This window comes from Glycine max, chromosome 19 (assembly GCF_000004515.6).
Source record: "Glycine max cultivar Williams 82 chromosome 19, Glycine_max_v4.0, whole genome shotgun sequence".
Taxonomy (NCBI): domain Eukaryota; kingdom Viridiplantae; phylum Streptophyta; class Magnoliopsida; order Fabales; family Fabaceae; genus Glycine; species Glycine max.
Genome location: NC_038255.2, coordinates 38,896,309 through 38,913,013, shown reverse-complemented (window position 1 = coordinate 38,913,013; position 16,705 = coordinate 38,896,309). Strand labels below are relative to the sequence as shown.

Genomic DNA, 16,705 nt, shown 5'->3' with positions numbered 1-16,705 from the left:
TCATATCTCTCTCTACAGACAATATTTCACAAATCCCAACGGTTGGAATGTAAAAAAAATAGTTCCAAAGTTGGTGTCTAAATGTCAAGATGATCCAACGGTTTATAAGTCTGAGATTGTAATTTTATTGGAACAAGTTTGAGTGTATGCGAGAAAAAAAGAGAATTTTGAAAGAGAAAGAAGAATAAAGAGAGGAAGAAAGAGGAGAGGACGTAGATAAACTACTCTGATATTAAAAATGACTATTTATATATCTGAGTACTCTGAGCCTATTATTTTCTAAAAGCCTTTATCTATTTTCTAAAAGCACATATTTATTTTATTTACTTCAAAATCACTATTTTAATTAATAAAACTCACTTCTCATTATTTATTTAAATTCTAAAATAAAAATTCTATTTATTCTCTATTTTGCTAATCTCTGGTTCATGTGAATAATTATTAAAAATCCTATTTTAACTCAAAACACATCTCAAAATAATTATTAATTTAATTAATTATAAAAATCTAAAATACATATTTAGTAAATATTGATATATTTGTCTACCAAAAACCAGAGTGTTACACGTGGTTGTCCCCATGCTTGAGATAATAGGCCGCTAGTTATCTTGCATTGGCATGTATATGTTCTGGGGGACCTGTGTCTCATACTACAGATAAATCTTTTAGGATAACGTAAAAACCCGCCTCAAGAAGGAATCGTACGTGATCTAAAGTGTCGTTTTCCAACATTAACTCTTGTAAGCTATAAATACCATAGTGGGGGTAACGTTTTTCACTTAGGAGACACAAACAACCACAAGTGTTCTTCCTCTGTACACAAACTCTATTCCTAGTTCAGAGTACCGTCCTTTTACCTTGCGTACACATCAAAGAAGAAAAAAAATGGAAGGAGATGGGTATTGTGGGAGTTTCTTTCAGAGGTGCAAGCCTTACATAGCCATGGTTTCTCTGCAATTCGGATTTGCGGGTATGAACATAATCACTAAGGTTTCCCTCAACCGTGGGATGAGCCACTATGTGCTTGTGGTTTATAGACACGCCTTTGCTACTGCAGCTATTGCTCCTTTTGCTATTGTTCTAGAGAGGTACCTATCACTCATTCACATAGGAAAAAAAAATGGGAGAAGAAAAGTGAAAACCATTGTTTCATTGTTCTGAATCATTTTCTGATTAACCTTCTCTTCTTCTGTTTGTCATTGGCAGGAAAGTGAGGCCCAAGATGACATTTCTCATGTTCATGCAAATATTTGTGTTGGGTCTACTTGGGTTAGTAATTTTCTTGCTCTAGAAAGTGTTCATTATGATCGATGCAACCTGAAAACATGTTCTAAAATTTGTTCTTTTCTTCTTTTTTCTGTTCTGTTCTTATAGGCCTGTGATTGATCAGAACTTATACTATGCCGGGCTGAAATTTACTTCCCCGACCTACTCATGTGCGATTAGCAACATTCTTCCTGCAATGACATTTGTGATGGCTGCTATTTTTAGGTATATTTAAATAAACAATCGGCTAATCTTGATCTTAATTCTTTTAATTTGTTAGTATTAGTACTATTTTGTTTTTTTTTTTATTGCTTTGAGATAACATGGTTTTACTCTATGCTTGGGCTGGATTAGGATGGAGAAGTTGGACATGAGAAAAGTAAGATGCCAAGCAAAGGTGATTGGAACTATTGTAACAGTTGCTGGGGCCATGTTGATGACATTGTATAAAGGGCAAGTAATCAGTTTCTTGGGGTCTAAGTACATGCATCACCCCAGAAACTATGTACCTGAAAACACCACTGATTCTGGTGAAAAGGATTGGTTTAAGGGCTCTATTCTTCTAATACTAGCCACCCTTTCATGGGCTTCTTTCTTCATCCTTCAGGCAAGTAATTAAGTGTTTAATTCAAACAGTGTGGAAAGAGTACCTCACCTACAACTACTACTACTTTGATTCTTATTCATGAGAGTGACTTGTGTACATTATTTATGATTAATGCAGGCAGTGACATTAAGGAAATACCCTGCTCAGCTCTCCCTCACAGCACTTGTGTGTGCCTTGGGTACACTGCAGTCAATTGCAGTTACCTTTGTCATGGAGCACAAACCCTCTGTTTGGACCATTGGCTGGGACATGAACCTTCTTGCTGCAGCCTATGCTGTAAGCCTCTATTTGTCTATCCATCTATCTCATAAATTATTATATGGTCTAACATCATCTGATCTCAATTAACTGTTACGTGACACGTAATGGTGTTTTATTAACTATTTATCTTAAATTAAAAAACTCGGGTACATGTCACATAAAAATTGGTCAAGAATCAGGATTATGTGGTAGTCTCGGATCATATGATAATTTTTTCTGCTCTATCTATCTATTTTATGTTGAACCATATGAGGAGAGTCTAAATGGACATAAACTTTGGTGCACAGGGAATAATATCATCAGGTATCACCTACTATGTTCAAGGGATTGTCATGCAGAAAAAAGGTCCTGTTTTCGTAACTGCTTTCAGCCCTTTGATGATGATTATCGTAGCCATCATGGGTGCTTTCATCCTTGCAGAAAAAATATATCTCGGAGGGTGAGTACTAAGTCCTCATATTCATTCACATCTTATAAGTTTTTAGGCACAAAGAAAGAAACTTCGCTTTCCCGCGGTTTCGTCTCACAGCTTATAAGTTTTGATAACAGAGTCACTCTCTTCTATCATAAACTAAAAGTTTGTGTTTTAATTTACATAAAAGTTGAAAGTTCGCAATTTCAAGAGGCTCAACTTTGAAACAGTGGTGAACAACGAGTAATCCGATTATTGATGTTGATTTATCTACATGTGCTTTCAGGGTCGTTGGTGCTATTCTCATAGTAATGGGACTTTACTCCGTTCTATGGGGCAAACACAAGGAGAACAAAGAGAAAGAGGCAGAGACAACCATGGAGGTGATGAAGTGTTGTTCAGAAAATGGGAGGTTGGAGACTGTGGTAGAAGATGCTGAAACAAACAACGACATTGAGATGCAAAAGGGTGAAGCCTCGAGAGAGTTAAGGGTAGTCATTAGTGCTCCAAAAGCTTAAAGTGGTACAGATTAGAAAGGGATGAATAATAATAGAGGCTGCAATGCAAAAATGGGTCGTTAATTGAGAACAGAGAAATTGAAAGGGGTTGTGTTTTGTGTACTCACCAACTTTCTTCGGAAAATTAACTTTAGATTATTTTTTTTTTCTCTCTTTTTTGTATTTTGAATAGGAGCTTATGTGTGGACCTTACTTGTCCATAATGTAACTTAAATTTTGCACACTTTGGTGAAAGGAAAATTGACATTGCAGAAATGTTTTTTCTCTCTCTCTCTCTCCAAAGTGAATAATTCAGAGAATGTTGTGATGTCTTGGGGAGAATTGCTTACATCTAATTGCAGGTATTAACGATCTAATCGTACATGAAAGTTTTCTATAATTTTAGCATTAGATGCTGCTTCTTTACCATCTTGATTTATTGGAGCTAAAACTTTTCTAATCCTATAAGACACGAGTTCCCTGATACATGGTTGGCAGAATATTAAAAGAATGACAAAGTAAAGTAAGGACACCGCAACCTGAAGATTACATGCGAATGTTTGAAAGAAAGCAATATCTATATCAATATAACATGTTACAATTGTATGCAAATTTATGCTACATGAACAAAAGGGATTTGTCTCAGTTAAGTTTGAAATCCTAGTTAATTTCCCCAAGATTAACAAAACATACAGAATAGTGGTAGAGCCTATAAAAAAAACAGAGTAGAGGTAGAAAGTATTTAACGAAAATAAAATATTTATTATATTATAAATATAAAAATTGTTCAATATTTATTTTTAAGTAATTAACAATACTTAATGAAATATATTAAAATTTCCTTAACTAACATGTAAGAATTATTTAATTTAATAATGTTAAAACAAAAACATAAAATTCTAAATATTTTTTTAAGAATTTAATTTGAATATATTATTAGTATAAAAAATTTAATGTTCATTTTGCAACTACTGGCAATCAATTCTTGTCACTGTTACACACGTTATATAATTAAATTTATTATTAAGACTAATCTGTGCACATATCTTGATTATATTTAACTATTTAAATTTAGTTATACGAGAATCAAATTTAGCCAACTTTAAAACAGACTTACCCTTATATTATTAATTTATCACCTAACAGATATCATTAATTCAATGAATTTGGTTATTTATGAATTATCGAGTTTCATTAAATGACGTGACAGTACATTTATTGTATAAGATTCTATTACGCTAATCGTGCATAGAGTAGGAATAAAGAATTTCTTCTTTTTTTTTAAGGAAGAGAATTTCTATTTCTTTTGCTTATTTTTTTCATAACACAGTGTTCTTTTCCCATTAGGTTACAAGATCTCTAGCTGAGAGTTCACACTATATCGATTATTAGTCAACCATTTATTCAAAATAAAAAAAGTTTGCAGTTTCTAAATTGACATAGACTTTTACAAGAAATAATCAACTTAATTAGAACCAAGAAGAATGTTCTAATTTCAATGGGGTTTACTGTAGCCAATGGATGATTTATTTAATTTGGACTTAGGGAAGGTTAGATTAAGGTTCATGTGACACTGATGAATAATAAGAGCTGAAATATTTTATTCTGTTAGGTATGTGTAGTGAAGAGATTACACCCTGAATTTCAGTGTAAAAATATGTCACTCTTCTTTACAAGGACAGATTCTCATTCTCTTCTATCTATGAATAAGCATCCAATGTCAATGTGATGCAACATACCCTTCACTCACTGAATATCTAGGGAGGAATAATTACGTCACGGATTCCACGTGATGCAACCATGGGATTAAGTAGGAGTCCATTGAGAGATGCAAATTTACACTTCCGTAAAATGCTTGCACCAAAATTCTGATTCTTAAAACTCCTTTAAAAATGCAAATCCATGGTTCTGTCTCCGTCATGTGTCAATTAAGTGGCCAATTTGGAGGATAATATGTTAGATACAATCACACCAACCAACGCCACGTTTTGCCCTAACTTCGATTCCCATGGAAGATTAGCAGTATATTTCTTCTTTGGTATTGTAGATGGTCTCAAACATCCAACTAGTTTAAGCATAATTAATAAAGTTTTTCAGTATCACTGAGCACAAACACACTGATAAACGGGTGCATGGAATTCTTCCGAACTAATCAATAATTTCAAATTTTACTTCTAAATATACAATTGCATTAAAGATTAAAGGAAGAGTTTTACTACTCACAGTAATTATATCCGTCTCAAGTAAATTGTCTTTGATAAAAAATATTTGTAGTATATTTAAAAAAGTTTTCTTAATATCAATGTTTAGAGTTAGACCTCTATTTAATCTAAAGCTTCAAACATGGGGCTCCTTAAAAAGCACAAGAAAAAAAGTTAAAATATATTTGTGTTCCGTAATATATATTCAAGTTTTATATTTGCTTCTTGATAAAAAAAAATTTCAGTTTTACTTTTTAAAATTTGAATTTTTTTATCATAGGTTCCTGTCGTTAGTTTCTATCAATATGATGCTAACATGGTTGTTAAGTTAATATGTGAGCTGTCACCTATGTTGCCACATGTGCTAGATGGATGGGTTAGTGTTTTACATTTGTTTTCCATAATTTCAAGGAATTTTGCATTTGCTCATGTAAATTGATTATTTGATCACAAGTGACAACATACGGAACATGATGGCATGTTAACTTGACAAATACATCCACGCCAGTAAAAATCTATGACAAAAAATTTTAAATATCGTGGAATAAAAACGTAAGAAAAATTTATCATAGAGCAAATATAAAACTCAATATATCACGAAGCACGAACATATTTTAACCTAAGGAAAATGACAATTTGCAAAATGCAAATTTGAGGTGACCAAACAAGTTTTTCTGAGGTTAGCTTAGTTGGATTAATTACCTGGTTTGAAACTTTAACTAAGAAATGTAGATTAGTGGATGATTAGGCAGCATTGTTTTGTTGGTATTAGATTCACAACAATTTTGTTCTGATCTACAACAGAAAGAGTATGACAGAGAGTCGTCCTCCCTGAAAAGTAATTAATTTTGGGATATGACTTTGTATCATGCAGCTATATGCTAGCACCCACTAGGAAAAAAAATAAAATAAAGACGTCTAATTAAAATCTTAGAATAAGAGAAAAAAGAATCTGAATTTTTTAAGCAACGCCAACAAGTAAACTCTCAGAGCAGATAAGAAGAAAAGAAATAAGAGTTTATATATATATATATATATATATATATATATATATATATATATATATATATATATATATATATATATATATATATATAACTCTAACGTATCTTGAAAGCTTCAAATTAAGACTACAACTGGCTTCATAAGATGCATCGATGATAAAACTTTCGAACCTATTCTTTGCTAGTGATTTAAGAAAGATATTGAAAAAAGAAAAAAAAACGATCACTATAAAAGGAGCCAATGATCTAATTTTATCTCCCTAAAATGTTTTCAAATTACATCTATTAATGAGTATTGAATCCTTAAAAATTGATCAACAATAAGGTGGTACGACAAAGGAATCATACTATTTTGGTATATTAAGTGTATCAACTCAAGAATAAATAGGTTGTTTGAATGACCTTTTTCTTTAAAAAAATTGAGTTGATTATAGGATTGGTTACCTTATTAGTGGACTTGAGATTGAAGAGTTAAATGGGATTAATCTGATGAGACAGAGAAGCAACAATCGCTCAACATAATGTGATGGACACATTATTCGTTTATACATGATTACTAGAATTGCATCAGCGTCTAACAACTTGAGGCTGAATACACTTTTACATCAATATCAATATAAAAAACATATGAAAATAAATACTTGAATTATTTGAGAGATATGTCGTGGCCAATTAGCATTAGACATCTGATGCAACGTCCACTACGTATTGCAACATGATTGTATATCCACTTTAGTCCTAAATCCTAATATATAGAGAGAGAAGAATAAGGAGTGGTACTTCTTCTTTTCTTTTTTCTTTTTTTTTTCTGATGGGTTACTCTGCTTTCAAGATTTTCGAAAAAAAAAATCCATTGAATATAATACTTCCTTCATCCTTAATTACAATATATAGCCAATAATTTTTTTAGTTTCTTATTATAAGAATTCATTTTATTTTATTTTTGTATATTAATTATTTTTTTATTAAAAATTTTGAATTATATGTTTCTTTCTCCTATGGAGATTAAAGAATATAAATAGGTTTTCAATAAAATTAAACAAATTTTAAAAATTATAATACATTTAATGTTAACAATTAAATTAAATAATTTTTTAATAAGCCATTAATCAACTATGTCTTATAATTAGAGACGCAAAAAGTATAATAATGTGTTAATTAGAATCTATCAGGACATGATCCGTAAATAAATTAATTTAATATCAAAATTCATATGTAAAAGAAATTCTAAATATTGTTATGTTATTATTCGGATTTGTTTCAGAGCATAATATTTTATTATTGTTTTTTAATATTATTGAGAAGAAAAAAACTAATTTATATAATTTATCATTTTTCTACGCCACATATGAAACACTGATTCAAATCAATCATTTACGGAAGCTAGCTACACCTGCTTAAGCTGATATCACCAACAATCATCCATCAAATAATTAGTAGTGCAAGACCATCTTGTTTGGCGTAGTGGGGGGACATGTTAAACCACTGTTTATATTTTATAGTGCACGACACGCTCGTTCAATGGATAACCTAATTAATCATACATCAGAAGCACTATATAACTAAAAAAAATAGTTATATAATGTTTTGGGTACACCGTACACTAACAAGATTGGGAAATGTTATTATCTTTTTACCCCCAAATGTAAAATAGTTATCTTATTCAAGAAATGAAATCTTTGTGCAAACAATAAATGAAATTATCCATCAAATTTTCGACATATATATTACAAGACTTGTTAGAATCCTTTTTGATTGCCCTAAATAACATATTCTTGAGAGTTAACTCATTGAATTATTGATGTAGTGGTGTTGTTTTTGAATGTGAGAAAACAATCGAGTTAACTCACGGTATGTAAATGTAAAATTCTTTTGGACGACTAACACATATGATTTTTAATCCATGCAAAAAAATAATATTCGTGAGTGTTATATGTATTAATGGATAGGAAAGTTATTTACCCTTGTTGAAGGATCATCGACTACAGCATAGATATACAATATTGGAACATATTTAATCAGTTGAATGAAAGTCACTACCTTAGAAAATGATTATGCAACATCTATTTTCCACATATTCATAGTTTAATATCTGGCCCTTGGTACTCAATCTTTTGTAAAGCACTCTGTTGCGTAGAGACAAGAGAACCCTAGCCAGGAGACACTAACGAAACTCAGAACAGTATAAGCATTTACTATACCATTCCCCCCTTCACCATTTATTTACTATTTTCTCTCTAATGGATATATTGTTGTTGTCATCAATCCTCACACAATTAACTTGACTTTTATAATCATGCTAGGTAGAATGTCATCTTAGATTCGATTGCTCGCAATAAATTATCGAAGATTTGGAGAGAGATCAATAAAATATAAATCATTTGGAGCCTGCAAGATAGCAATGAGTGACATTTTATGATACACAATTATTTTTTGTATGGTATTGGTTTACATGACTCATTTTATGTCACAAATTTTAATTTGGCAAATAATGCTTTATGGCATAAAAATGTTGAAAATGGAATATCTCATCTTCATTATTCACTAACACTATCACTCTCATACTCACAATTTATGATAAAGTTGACTGAAGTAATACTACAACAAATTAAAGTTTTAGGTATCTGCTACAAGGCAAAAGTTGACGCTAAATTAATATCAGTTATTCATCAGTGTTATATATAGCCAACACAAGAAGGGTTTACACCAACGCTAATATTTACATAGAGTTAACTCACGCTAACATTATATTGAAATCATTTGTATCTTCTAGTTATTATATATCGATATTGAAGCACTAAAACATCACTATCCATAGTCATTACATATTGAACCCAAAGTAGTTATATGAATAATAGTCAGGACTGATTGTTGTGTACAATAATAATGGTAAAATGTATTTTTATTTCTAGTACTTTCTTTCAAATTCGATTTTAATAGGTAAACTTATTTCTCACGTCAAGGGATCAAATAAGAACTAAAATTTACCTATTTTTTAAAATATATAGATCAAGTTTAATCTCTATATTTTAGTTTTTATTTCTTTCCTCGGTGTGATGGTTAAATTTACCTACTTTTTAAAATTTATAAATTAAATTAATTGATTTAAAACTATAGAAACTAAAATAAAATTTAATCAAAAGTACAAACAACAAAAATATATTTTATACTCGTAATACTGTTGAACTCTAATAATTTAATCGTGGGACATGACCCTATAAATGTCACTGGCGTCCCCTGAAGAAACGGTCATCCTTAGATAAATGTATCTTTGCTTTTGACGTGATCTGTTTTCTATTTTTGAGGTCATCCTCTAACATTGATTCATGTGGCTAGAAATTGAGAGGGGGAGATATTTAATTTACTTTAACATAACTTGTAAATAACTTTGAATCACAATCATATATATTTATATGTACGTGTCTGTTATATTATATTTACACGTGTAAATAGAATGACGAAGTATAGTTTGATATTTTGTTAGAAGATGTGTTTCACTCTTATTTAATAAATTTCAGTTTATTATTTAATGATTTAGATAAATGTGATCTAATAATAAAAATATATTAATACATATTAAAAGTACATTACTAACGTTTCTCATAGCATAGAAGGAAGTAAAATATTTTTATTCCTTTTCAATGGGCAAAAAGACGAAGTATTGTAGTTCATTACTATTTAGGCTGTTAGGAAATTTGAGTCCATCTTTTGATTTGTGGTCCAAATTGAATAAGCTCAGATTGAAGCGAACGCAAGGTAATTTAACGCAGTGCTATTTTTAACTACTTTCTGCTAAGTTCACTGACAATTCTTTTAAGAAACCAAAAATACCCTTGACAAAAATTCATTTTTGTTGTATATGTTGACAAAATTTTGCCCACATGCACAATGACAACGAATTTTCATTATGCATTTGAATAAGATTTGTCCAGATACACAGCAGAAACACATTTCATTGTTTATCTCAGCCAATTTTGTTCAAATACACAACAAAAATATTTTTATTATGTTATTGATGGGTGTGACTTTATAATATACAATGGAAATACATTTCCATTGTATATTTCAATAAATATTATTGAGATACAGAATGAAAATGTATTTCTACAATGAGTATTTCTATCCAAATATGGCGGTGAACTTATGAAAATGAGGTAAAGCTCAATTATTTATTAGCAAAATTATAAAATTGGTTCCTCACTTTATCTCCAATTACGGATTTGGTTCCTCTATAATTTAATTCACAAATTTGGTTCCCCAGTTTTATAAATTCCTGCAAAATTGGTCCTGAAAGCCCGATTTGAACGTTGACCGTTAACCTCAGACGTTGACTGCCACGTATCAACGTCTGAGTGGTTCCCTGTAAAAGCTTCATTTTTTTAGGTAAAATTACACTTTTGGTCCCCTAGTTTTACTCCAATTTCAATTTTGGTCCCCCTATAGTTTAATTCACACATTTAGTCCCCCAATTTTATAAATCCCTTTATAAATTGTTCCTGCAAAATTGATCTTTTGAATGGTTTAGCCATTACTGCTAGAGACATGATAGGTCTTGATAAATCTCGCACTTCTTTTTCATTACAAGTTTTTCACTCACTTGGAATCCAGAGAAAAAATCACTTTTTGTCTCTCTCCCACTTCTGGGGTTGTTCAACTTGGGAAAGTGGCGCATGAATCTCAACCTGAATCTGAAATTTTCATATCTCTTACTTTAACAGGCTCTGTAATAACCTCCTTTTTTTTTCTTTTTTTGCACCCCCATGCGGTATTATGTGTATATGACTGCTTAAGTGGCCTATGTATGACAATGGTATTTTTGTTTGAAATTTGAAATACAATTTCTCCAGTAATGAAATTTGGCTGAATTTATAAAGGGATTTATAAAACTGGGGGACCAAATGTGCGAATTAACCAAAATCGAAATTGGAGTAAAACTAGGGGAACAAAACTACAATTTTACCTACAAAAAATGAAACATTTACAGGGAACCACTTAGACGTTGACAAGTGGCATTGACATGTGGCAGTCACACGTGGCATTGACACGTGACAGTCAACGTCTGAGGTTAACGGTCAACATCCAAATCGGGCTTACAGGATCAATTTTACAGGGATTTATAAAATTAGGGGGCCAAATTTGTAAATTAAATTATTGGATGACCAAATTTAAAATTGAAGATAAACTGAGAGACCAAAAATGTAATTTTGCCTTATTGTTGTCGGGCTCCATTTTTAGGACTTATTCGGCCTGCTTCAATCATATCTATTTAATCTTGCCATTTACAAAACTTACATAGAATAATTTTTTAAAAATAAAAAGAGAACCAAACTTGTAGGCATAAAGAAATTTAATGATAAATTATAATATATATATATATATATATATATATATAATTTTTTTATCATAAATTAAAATACAAAACGAAAATAAGATTCTCACCATCTTCAATCTTTTAATTAAATTTTAATATTTTCTTTTTCTTTTTCTAAACTAGATGTATCTTTTATTAGAGATAATCCTGTTTAAGCAAAATCAGCAAAGTTATCCTTCATCCTTCAAATTATTTTATCTTTTGGAAGTTCATTTCATATGTTAGTGCCACAATTATTCAAAAAATCTGTCTTTCAATCATTTTAAATTATCTTTTTCTTCTAATTTATTTTACATTTGATATTCTTAACTGAATATTTTTTTAATCTACTCTATGTATCTATAACTTTAATTCCAACAATTTATTTAAAAATTTATCAATAATTAAAAATGACCTTGTATCATAATTTAAATTATTTATTATAAATTTAAAATATAATCTACGTATTTAAGCATAATTATAATTGTAAATTTTGATTATATAAAAATAACTTGAAATAAACATTTACGTTGTGGAAAAGTGTGGAATCCACAAACTAAAATGGTGGTAAATTAATAATGAAGAAATGTCACTAAACCGAAAGCTCCAAAGGAGGGAAACCAATAACGGCTTATCCTGTTTTAGAAACTTGAAGCTCTTCTCTTTTCTTTTTTTTTTTCTCTCTTTCTGTGATGTCAATGGCACTCTCTCAGCTAAGCCAGTCTCTGGAAAATGAACTGAAAGGTGCTGAAGACTCCGAATTCCCTGTGAAGGAAATTGGAAATGAAGGTCTCACAAAACGGATTCTCAGAAAAGGAGTCACTTGGCAAAGTCCATTCTCTGGAGATGAAGTGGAAGGTTAGAAACTAGAAAGCAATAAAACACTCTCCAAATCTTTCATATACTTCAGTTATAGTTTCTTCTCTTTTTTCACACCTAATCTTTGCTTCTTTTGTTTCAACCTTTCAGTTCATTTCAGAGGACAAGTTGAAAACGGAGCAGCTCTTGAATCGAGTTATGATAAAGGGTCCCGGTTTCGTTTCAAATTAGGCCAATGTAAGCACTTCATTTGTATGAACTGCTAAGGAAAAAATAAAGTCATTAAATTATATAAACTAGCTAGTATGAGTAGTTGAGTTACTTGAATACACAATGTGGTTAATGAAATGAAATTGGTATGGCTATTATTACTGTTCAATCCATGAGTAGAGACTAGGCAATGTCTTAGGCCAAGTATTTTTTGTCATGTGCTACCGGGTGAAGTTATCAAAGGTTGGGATGAAGGAGTTGCCACCATGAAGAAAGGGGAGAGTGCAATCTTCAAAATACCACCTAACTTGGCATATGGGGAAGAAGGGTCCCCTCCATTGATTCCTCCTAATGCTACTCTCATTTTGACATTGAAATGGTGTCTTGGAGTACCATAAGGGATTTGACTCGCCATGGAGGCATCAAGAAAAAGATCATACGGGAGGGAGAAGGATGGGCTACTCCCAGAGAAGCTGATGAGGTGCTAGGTAATTGTCCATATTTAATAGTAATATAATTGTCAATAACTCAATATTCCCTGATAGTTTTTTACTATTTGAGTTTCACTTTAATACATTAAATCATTGGAAACCAGCTTTGTACCTATAAATAGTACCTCATTTGTAGAAATATAGTAAGAACTAAGAACTCCTCATTCATCTCTTCTCTCTGTCTTCTCTACTTCTAAGTTATTTTTATAACAGTTCTTATATTATCAAATAATCTTATTAAAGTGAACTTTTGTAATCAAATAATCAATGCATGCTATCTTATAACCAACCCTGGTCACATAGAAATAGATAGCTAACCTTGTACATAAATTATTTGTTTACAGTGAAATATGAAGCCAGACTAGAGAATGGGATGCTTGTCTCCAAGTCTGATCAGGGAGTCGAGTTTAATGTAAGTGATGGTACGTTAGTGAGAGTTGAGCATACTTTCAGCGCCTACTACTATAGTCAGTTGTGACTGGTATTATATATAAGTTCTGAGAAATTTTCTTAGGTGTTTAAAATAGGATGAATTTCTTTAAGTATTTTTAGTGTTATTCTCCCATCAAAACTAAGAGTTTCACCATGACAATTTGCATAATAAAAGTTTTCATTAAATGACTAAATGTCAGTATATTGAGGTGAAAATTAAATTTTGACAGAAGAGCAACACTAAGAACACAGAAGATATTGTATTTAAAATTTATCCTTAAAATAATCATAAGAAACTAATCCATCTATGGAATGTTTAAAGATTAGTGTTTGGAACAGGCTATCTATGTCCTGCTATGGAATGTTTGAAGGGCGAGGTGGCAGAACTGTCTGAGATTCTGTTGTAAGTTAATCGAAGTCACATTTTATTTCACATGAAACATGCATGTATTGCCACAATTCGAACCATGTTGTAATATCAGGACATAACTTGCAGACGGGCTCGGTCAAAATTCAAATAAAATCACTGAGCTAGACGGTGTTCTTCCAGCAGATTCTAATTTAACTTGCATCAAGCTTGAGTTGGTATCATTGAAAATTGTTACTGATGTCACGGGAGATAAGAAGATACTTAAAAAAATTAAGAAAGCGGGTGAGGGGTTTGATCATCCTAACGAGGGATCCCAAGTGAAAGGTAACTTTTATCTCAATTCCCAAGAACATGATCTTGGATATAATGGTGGCATTTTGGCAAATTATAAACAAAAAAATGTTAACTAAACATAAAATCAAATGCATCCTAAGGTTGTTAATAAATGTTTTCACTTCCTGCAGTGATATATTTGTGTAAAGGGGAAGATGGTACGGTTATTGAAAGCAAAGGATCAGAGGAAGAACCTTTTGAGTTGACAACTCAGGAAGGTATAATGTTGTTGTTGTTCATGATCATGGAGCATGCATATTTAATATCAGTTACAATTTCTTTGTGTTCTCTATTTTTTTTCTTCTGCTTTAATTTTAATCTTTGTACTGCTTTGTTCTATGCATTTTCAGAACCGGTACCCGAGGGTCTAGAAAGAGCAATAATGACAACGAAGAAAGGAGAACAAGCTCTTGTGACCGTGGATGCTGAATATTTGAGCGACTATAATAATTCACGGGGAAACACAAACCAATAATAAAGTCCTTTATTATGAAGTTGAATTGGTTGATTTTGTTAAGGTTAGTTGCTCCTATCCTATGTATTGCAATTTGTAAATATTAGTTTCATTAATATGAAAAGGGAAATATGTGTGGAGTTTTCCAAAGAATACAATAGGTCAAGGTATCAATCAATTCAAAACGTCAACATAAGGCTTTTCCCTTTCCTTCAATCAATTTTCTCAACCTTAACAATCAAGATATAATGATTCAAGATTATTTTTCTATTTTCAAATTTCCAACAAACAGCTACTGATTGCAATTTGTGTGTGACTCTATTACTTTGTTTCATTTCATTTCCAACAAACCAACAGCAGTATTCATGCGGTGTTATACTATTCTCAAATTAATGTTTGTTGTGAAAAGGAAGAACCATTTTGGAAAATGGACACACAAGAGAAAATAGAAGTTTGTGAGAGGAAGAAGCATGATGGAAATCTGCTGTTCAAGGTTGAAAATTTCAGGCGCGCATCCAAGAAATATGAAAAGGTTAAGTTATTTGTTACTACAACTTGCAAGTTATTCATTATACTTAATTAGAGTATTTTTAAAGAAGGATCTCTTTCTCAATGCCACTTAATTAGGTACATAACAGAATAAAGTTCTTCATTGATATTGTAGGCTGTAAAATACATAGAATTTGATCACTCATTTAGTGAAGATGAGAAGCATCGTGATAATACTTTACGTTTATCCTGTAATTTGAACAATGCTGCCGGTAAACTAAAATTGGGGGAGTACATTGAAGCATTGTGCACAAAGGTACTCATACTCTCTTGTCCTAATTTGAGTATTTTTTTTTTCTATCTCCATGTTTCTCCTTCCCCTGATGAGACATGCAAGAAAGAAAACGTCGCATGAGGTTATGCATGCTACAAAGTTATAATTGTTATTAGATATATAACATAAAGTGTGGACATTCTTTCAAACTCCTAGCATCAAAACAATTGATTATGTTCAATACAAATAATATCTTCAACATGCACAATTCAGAAAAGAGAGCAAAAAATAAGTTTTCTTTACAATAAATTGGTGTTACTGCATAAATGCATCAAAAGACATTGTCTTTGCAATAATTGATAACATGTTGAATGCTTCAGATTAATTTTATCTTGCATAAATCCACATTCTTGTCTCACTGTCCCTCGATGAAACGTTATATATTAGATTAAATATTTCAAAAGGTTAAATCTCATAATAATTACAATCAATCATTCACGACAGCGTAGCGCGTAGAGAAATTGCAAAATGTGGGATGAATGTTGATATTCTCGTTGTACCTCACACGTCGTCTACCACTCCTTTGTTGAGTGAAAGGGCAACTACACTAAGTTTCCACTCTAATTGTGAAGGAGAAAATAGGTTCACCGTTCACATGGGTTATTGGTGATTAGAATACTTCTAAAAGTTTGATATATATTGAGGCAATACTTTAAGTGTTGAGAAAAATGCTACAAGGAGCGGAGGAGGTAGTAAATTGCTACACAGGCAATTGATTGATTATTTATATTTCAATTGTGTTATTACTATGGAAAAAAAATGGATATTTCATAATGTTTCATTTGCAACCAGTTTTAATTGTTTTATTGAATAGCCCACTCACTAATGTTAGCTTGTTATAGCGAAAAAATATGAATTTTTTTAACTTGATATAATGTTAATATTAATGGGAACATTTATTTACATAAATGTAGTGTGTCTTGATTTTGTTTTCAATTTTATTTGGGTAAATTAATTGTGAGTTGAGTTTTAATTGTTCGTATTATTGGTTAATTTGTTTTTTATTGTTTGCGCAAGCTGTTACCATCACAACAATTTTTTTTTCTTTACACATGAATATGTCAATTAATTCAAAATTGAATGTGTATTTAATTAAAATTACAATTGACTGTTATATCAACTCATTCATTTTGAATATTATATTTGAAATTTTTTGTTATTTAATTATTTACAAT

The 16,705-nt window shown here is 31.1% G+C and overlaps 1 protein-coding gene and 1 pseudogene across 1 annotated transcript; both read left to right on the top strand.

Annotated features, from left to right (window-relative positions):
* Positions 1–769: 769 nt before the first annotated feature.
* On the top strand, positions 770–3,319 carry LOC100793545 (WAT1-related protein At5g07050). The gene is made up of 7 exons (XM_006604249.4): positions 770–1,088; positions 1,207–1,269; positions 1,375–1,491; positions 1,621–1,873; positions 1,991–2,149; positions 2,422–2,573; positions 2,833–3,319. The coding sequence occupies exons 1-7, from the start codon at positions 886–888 to the stop codon at positions 3,062–3,064; spliced, it is 1,179 nt and encodes a 392-aa protein (XP_006604312.1). The 5' UTR covers positions 770–885; the 3' UTR covers positions 3,065–3,319.
* Positions 3,320–12,222: 8,903 nt separating this feature from the next.
* Positions 12,223–16,471, top strand: LOC100810737 (70 kDa peptidyl-prolyl isomerase-like; annotated as a pseudogene).
* The last annotated feature ends 234 nt before the right edge of the window (positions 16,472–16,705 follow it).